General features: G+C 47.9%; 1 protein-coding gene across 1 annotated transcript; it reads right to left on the bottom strand.

Annotated features, from left to right (window-relative positions):
* Nucleotides 1–438: 438 nt before the first annotated feature.
* LOC311377511 (homeobox protein unc-4 homolog) lies at nt 439–5,079 on the bottom strand (the record flags this gene model as incomplete). The annotated part of the gene is made up of 5 exons (XM_084491383.1): nt 439–990; nt 1,066–1,469; nt 1,512–1,893; nt 3,873–4,048; nt 4,812–5,079. The coding sequence occupies 5 exons, from the start codon at nt 5,077–5,079 to the stop codon at nt 439–441; spliced, it is 1,782 nt and encodes a 593-aa protein (XP_084347509.1).
* Nucleotides 5,080–7,437: the final 2,358 nt, after the last annotated feature.

Raw genomic sequence — 7,437 nt, 5'->3', positions numbered from 1 at the left:
GTATATACAAATGGTGATTTCATTTAAACAATAACTTTATTTATCAAAATGTTTACATATAAATATCATTTTTCTCGATTTACAATATCTGAGGGATTTATGTTGTGTATGATGTTGATATGATATTTTTAGCCTCAATCTTTGTTTTTTTTTGTTGTCGGTTTTGTTTTAACAAGTGGGATCACCGTCAAAAAAAACCAGTGAAGGAACCTGCTTCTAAACGTTTCGGCCTACAGCCCAAAATATGAAGATAGCCACACGGTTCAGAGCCTCTGACAAATGTCCCCCCGCGGACGTGATTGAAAAATAGGCGAGAATCCAGTCTCCTGATTCCTGATATGTGTTAGAGTAGTGTCTCAACAGAGCTTTGGGAATGTTTGACGTTTCTTTTTGTTTATGTGTGCGTCCATCATCAACCACCACAACCGTTAAAAGGTGTTAGTCCATATCCACGTCCTCGCCGTCTGTGAGCGTGGGCGGGCAGTCTGTGTTTGTCGCCACACACCCGACGGCGGGAGGCGGCGATGACGGCGAGGCGCGTGGCTCCTCTTTCGTCGTCGTCCCCGTCTCCCCGCCCTCTCCGTCCCCCTCGCTGTCCGAGTCCCCCCGCGACGAGAGACCTCCCCCCTCGCCGCCGCCGCCGCCCCTGACCCCGGGCCGGGCCGCCTGGGCCTTCGGCGCCACCACCACCACCGGCGGCGGCGGCGGCGTTTGAGCTAAGCTGTTGTCATTGTGCGTTGGCGGTGGCGAGACAGGGCCTCTACTGTTACACGTGTCGCACGCCTCCTCCACCTCCTCCTGCTTGGGGGCCCCCCCCCCTCTATCGCTGAGCGCGTCCTGGTCCTCTTCCTCCTCCTCCGACCGCGACGGAGGCCGCCCGGCCAGGGCCAGCCCCAGGGGGCCGCCACTGGGGGGGGGTGGCGGCGGCGAGGCCGTCCCGCCTTCGCCCCTCTGTCCCGGGCCGTGGGCGCGCTGCTGCTGCTGCTGCTGCTGGTGGTGGTGGTGGTGGAGGTGGTGTCGATGGTGGTGGTGGTGGTGGTGGTTCTCTGGGCAGGGCGGCGGCGCGCCCTTCAGCCCCGTCTGGGGCACCAGGAAGCCCAAGGGCTGATGGGTGATGGGGTAGAGCAGGAAGTGTCCCTTCCCCACCAGGGGCCGCTGACTGGGCAGCGAGGGGAAGTCGGCCTGGGGCTTGCGCCGCGGCGTGGCGTCCGACAGCAGGCTCTCCACGCTGAAGGGGTTGCGCTTCTGCAGGGCGGCGTCGCGCGTGGCGGCGGCGGCGGCGGCGGCGGCGGTGGCACCGTCCTGCCGCACGGCGGCGGCGGCGTGCACGCCGCAGCGCGCCGCCAGCGCCACCGCCTCCGGCAGCTCCGCCGCCGCGCTTCTTTGGTTTGGGTGACTCTGGAGCGGGCCGAAGTCAGGTCGCGTTTGGTCGCAGCTGGGTAGGGTTTGATGTCCCTGTCCTCCTCCTCCTCCTCCTCCACCTCCACCTCCTCCACCACCTCCGCCTCCACCGCCGCAGTTAGCCGAGCCCAGCTCCATGTGGATGGTGGGGGTGAGGCCGGCCTGGTGGTGGTGCTGCTGCGGGTGGTGGTGGTGCTGCTGCTGCTGCTGCTGCTCGCTGTCGGTGAACTGGGACACGCCGCTGTCGCTGTCGGAGCCGCCCGGCGTGTGCAGGCCGTCCCCCGACAGCAGCTTGTTCTGGGACTTGAGCAGCTTGCGCTCCTGCTTGCGCTTCTTCTTCTCGGCGCGCTCGCGCTCGCGCCGCGCGATCTCCTCGGGGTCCATGGGCTCGCCGCTGCACGTGGTCGGGTGGGAGTTGTGGGCCGGCCGCCCCGGACCCTTCTTGGTGTTCTCCTTCTTCCGCCATTTGGCGCGCCGGTTCTGGAACCACACCTGAGCACACACGCGCGCGCACACACACACGCACACGCACAGGGACACACAGGGACGCACATGTTGAGAGTCATGTTTTTGAGGCGACTTTAGTGTCTGAACAATGGATTGCATTACAATTGTATATGGGTAAAAAAACACATTTGTTTATGGATATGTCATTGGATTATGCTGATTTTTTTTTTTTGAGGGAGAAGCAAGCCATTTCTTTTTTACATTTTAAGTGTGATGGTAATTACCCTGCAAAGTTATTACATTTAGCGCATCAGCTGTTTTTTTAACAGATAATGGCATATCATCTTTTCACTAACCAATTCTTCCCTAAAATTCTGTGAAACGTTGACCTCTAAGAAGAAGTCAAGTAGCTCCTTTCCTCTCTTTCAACCTTTTCCTCTACCTTTTAATTGGAGCTCTTCACATTTGAAGCTAACAGCTAATACACCACAAGCAAGGTCTAAAAATATGCACAGATGTGACGGTTTTAATTGGCAATTGAGTCTGTGTAATAGGTAATTCTCTCAATTACTTTTAATTCCACCATGGTGAAATCGGGCATAAACTCTCAATCTATTTTTCCTCAGTCAACCCCTTTGCTCAAAGCCTAAACACTTAACACGGTGAATTTCGACTCCCCCCCCCCCCCCCCCCCATGTGCACCGAGCGCGGGAGCCTCCCCCGCCCGAGCGTCCTCACGAGCCCGCCTTTGGGCTCGCACCAGGCCGCGTGTTCCTCGCTGATAACGGGGGGAGTTTAGCATGCAAAAGTAGGATCCGTAAACCTTGCATAATAACGACGAGACACCCAAAATCACGTTCGACAATAGTGTTTCTTATGAATTGTTAATGTCGGGTATATCTTGCCTTCACAAACCAAACGATAAAAGAATCGCTAAGGAGCTTGAGGAAACAATGATCTGAGGTTTAGGAGCAGAAATCCCTAAATAAAATACAGCGAGTGGAGATCTATTGCCCGCCCCCCCGTCCTTAAACAAAACTCGTAGATATGCCTACGAGTTTTATTTTAAAAAAAACATTTTTAAATTATAACGTAAAAAATTAAGCATGCATATTCAGCTCGATATATTTTCCTCATAGCAGCCAAAAAAAAAGATTTCCTTTCAAAGAAAAGGTAGAAAAGGAAATGGAGAAAAACGTTGGAACATATATAGTAATAATAATTACAGCCAATTAATAACAATAATTATTATGACGACAATATATTTTTTAATACGATTATAAATTGCCTAACCGTTAACGTATTGATTTTATAGTATGCCTGTTAAATTAATATTATTATTTATTATTATAATTATTATTATAATAAAAGTGATTATTATTATTATTACTATAATGAACAAATACATAAATATATGATAAGATGCATAGCCAGTTAGAACGCACTGCCATGATGGGAATTTGAATTAATATTGTTATTATTAGCATAAATTACAAAATGTATAATATTAGTAGTATCAGGTTTACTAGAATTGTTTTATTGTAACATGACATTGATATTTATAGAGCTATTGATATTGTTTATATTTTATGTATATTTATCATCCTATATATCTATATAGCCTACGTCTAATAATACTACTAATAACAATAATAATATCAACAACAACAACAACAATAATAATATCATCCTCGTCACGTGATATTTTTCTATCCATAGAGCCTTAGTTTGCCTCACAAACCCCCTTGTTTTATTAACCCATAAATCAATAGGTTGTCAGCATGCATAATTCAAGACCCTTATTGTTGCCTTGATAATTAACAAAAAACGAAATCGGTGTCGGGCAGACCTTTAACAAAACACCTTGTGTTATGATCCTTTGTGTGGGAAGAGAATAAAATGTTGCTTGACATGATTTCAGATGTGTTAACCACCGGCTTGTCTAATGGCGAAAAACGCATTGCACTGACACAGTATTCATTAAGCAGGTCGTTCGTTGATTAAAGGTGTGTTGCTGTGTTTACCTGAACCCGGGACTCTACGAGGTCAAGTCTGAGGGCCAGCGCCTCTCGCATGAACACGTCCGGGTAGTGACTCTCGTTAAAAGCTTTCTCCAGTTCTTCCAGCTGCCAGCCGGTAAAATTCGTCCTCGTTCGTCTTCGTTTACAGCCCGGGCTATCCTTATCCGGGTCTCCAGAATCTACAAGGACGGGATTTAGATAGTGTTAAGAGGTTTGCTAATCTAACGCTAGGCTCTATTTATGTGTGCATGGTGTATGTAGGCCCACATATATAGGCCTAAGTATGTATGGATGTGTGTGTGTGTGTGTGTGTGTGTGTGTGTGTGTGTGTGTGTGTGTGTGTGTGTGTGTGTGTGTGTGTGTGTGTGTGTGTGTGTGTGTGTGTGTGTGTGTGCGCGCGCGCGCGCATGCGTGTGCGTGTGTGTGTGTGTGTGTGTGTGTGTGTGTGTGTGTGTGTGTGTGTGTGTCTGTTTGTGTGTGTTCAAACGCATGGGTACGTGCGTGAGAAAAAAAGTGAGCTATATGATATGTTTTATTCTACAACAATATCTTATATTAATATCTGTGGCGGGAATGGCTGATAAATGTGAGCATTGTTGCTCTTATAGCATCGACCAATCTGGACTATTTGGTGTAGCTTGATCATTTATTCCCGATTAGAATCAATAACATTATGTTATAGCTCGACCCGATGTACCCAATGTTTTTTTTAACACAATGCATACGCCTCCCTGTTCTTGTTATGTGCTTGTTTTGTAAACCTGCAACTTACGTTCCAGCAGCTTAAGTTGAGTAGAAACAAACCATGCCATGTTTTGCAAGGAGCTGACTCTGTCAGGCACGTCAGTATCGATGGCAGTAGTACAACGTCGCGTTTTTAGAATGGACCCAACAACAAAAAAAACGCAAAACCTGCATGTGATGCATTCAATGAAAGCTCACCTGAGAGTTTGTACTGCTGCCCTTCCCCGTTGAGTCCACAGCCCGAGGAAAGGAGCGTGTTGGAAGTGACCGAGGCCGAGCAAGACCCGTTAAGTAATCCATCTATAGAGAACGGGACGCTGCCGGCGGACTGCAGCTGGTGACTGCTAGCGAGCTCGTAGACGTGGTGGTGGTGATGGTGATGGCCAAGGGGATAAGGGAAGCCGACCAACCCGCCCAAGGAGCCCCCGAACTGGGCATGAGGATGCTCGAGCACTCGACTGTCCATGCTCGCCCGAGCTGTGGCGGGGACCGACGTGTAGATGCAGAGGGAGGAGGAGTGTGGCTAAACATGCAGTCCAAAAAGTACACCAAAAAAAGAGGACAGGAAGAGGTGAGAAGAAGCGATGGGGTGGGAAAAAAAAAAGATGGAGTGGGAAGGAATCCCCACACAACGTACTCCGCTCGGGTTGTTGTCGTCGTGGGTTACAGCGAGGCGCTGAGCGAAAGACTACGAGGTTTATACTTCCAGCGGAGATGTCAGCCCCGCTCTTTGCCTCCGCGCGAGGCAGCTCATTAGGACCACTCGATCCGCTCGCGGGACCAATAAGAAGCGTTAATCGCCCCGTGACGTCAGAGGCGCGGTCATCGGAGAGACAGCGCTCGCGCGTGCGCGCGTGCGTGCGCGCGTGTGTGTGTGTGTGTGTGTGTGTGTGTGTGTGTGTGTGGAAGCGCATGTGTGTGTGTGTGTGTGTGTGTGTGTGTGTGTGTGTGTGTGTGTGTGTGTGTGTGTGTGTGTGTGTGTGTGTGTGTGTGTGTGTGTGTGTGTGTTTTTTTCTTTTTTTTTGTTTTAGATCGATGGCTAATTACACCTGGCGTCGCTCTCTGATTCCGCCCTGTCAAAACAACGACGGTGAGGCCCGCCGCGTGGCGGGGAGATAAGTGACTGATGTGCATTTACACTCCATAAACACACAACGCGCTCCGTCCTGGTGGAACAAAATACGGTTTTTTATTCCTAATAAATAGCCCAATGAATAACTTATTTCCTGTCACGTTGTGGACTAGCATCTCTCTCTCTCTCTCTCTCTCTCTCTCTCTCTCGCTCTCTCTCGCTCTCTCTCTCTCTCTCGCTCGCTCTCTCTCTCCCTCGCGCGCTCTCCATGTGAAAGTGATGTTTTTACAGCGGTATCGAGCGTGAGATTGATCCAATAACAGCGCTTCCATTATCCTCCTTTCACGAGCTGTCACATCCCATCCTGAGCTACAAGCTCTCCTCGGTCTGCGTGTCTCGAGCCCGTGGTCCGACCCACGCGCGGGGACGCATGCTTTGGCCTAATACCCACGACTAATGGGCTGCTTTTGCATCATGGTTTATTTTAATGCGCCGGAAAGGGGCTGCTATGGGTGTATTGTAAGGGTGGAGAGGTCAACATTTTACCTTTTTTGTTTGGTAGTCTGGATTTGTGTAACTCCTCAATAGGTCACAGAGGCTTTATTAGTTGTTCGTTTAGTGCAACACGCTAACGTCCGTGTTTAAACTTCAAAATAAAGGTCTTTAGTTATCCGGTATGTTGTTTGATTCAGTCAGGCTATCATAACACACCAATAGAGGGCAGGAGTGGGCGTTGTGGAGTAGGCCTACCTTAAAAAAAAAAAAAATACTTTTTTTTGTGGGATTAGTCATATTTATGGGCAAATGTTATATTCACGACGAATAAACCAGAAATAAAAGGCTGAATGTTTAACCCAGGAACAGTGATTCAAACAAAACAATTAAAACATCAAACTATAACATGCCTTCAACTTTGATGAACTTTGATTTTGATATACATTTTTGAAATGGTGCCAACTGTAATCATGAATAATTTAACTGCAACCAATAAATATATATTCAGTTGTTTTTTTTTATATATTCGCAAGGTCCAAGGTATCACTCATTATTCATTAAATGTAATGATGCCTTTGGAGTAGTGTTAGGAATAAACATTTCATAATCTTGCAGGTAAGGGCCTAATGAAAATAAAAATAAAAGACTCTTATTTTGACTGGATTTACCCAACGGGAAAGAGCCGTTTTCTTATTTGTGTTAGTTTGTTATTTTGTTTGATCAACAACCTTAGATCTAGGCCTAGTGCTTGATGAGCTATAAACGTTGACATTGACTACAATCTACGTAGGCCCATCCGTTTTTCTCCTCTTTAAATTTCTTCGGGGGGAGGGGTTGGGGGAGGGGTAAAAGAGAGGCGGGGGGTGGGGGGGGGGGGGTATACAGATTATACATATAAATTGTAAACGGTGTCTTAGGGGGCAAATCTCGCCGGAGGCATTGACGGTTTCATTTTGTGTTCAATTTCTTGACAGAAAGCCACCCGCGTGCTGGTGAATACTGAATGGTAATCAGAGCTGGTTGAATAAGTGGCCCCTTCCATTACTGTGAATTAATTCGACTTTATTTATCCAATTTCTGGAGCTGACAGAATGTTAATTTGGGTTGAGATTTCTCTATGCTGTTCCGCGGCTGACCCCGTAGCCCTGGGATTGGCGTGTTGTAATAACCCGAATCTTTCACCAGAAGCTCCGATAATTGTTACCTTATTAGCATGTAAATTGTTTAATTAATATTATTATGAAGAACCATATAATC

This window comes from Micromesistius poutassou (genome assembly GCF_964030765.1).
Source record: "Micromesistius poutassou genome assembly, contig: SCAFFOLD_4983, whole genome shotgun sequence".
Lineage (NCBI taxonomy): Eukaryota > Metazoa > Chordata > Actinopteri > Gadiformes > Gadidae > Micromesistius > Micromesistius poutassou.
Note: the sequence above shows the minus strand (reverse complement) of the source record. Positions and strands in the feature narration are given on the sequence as shown.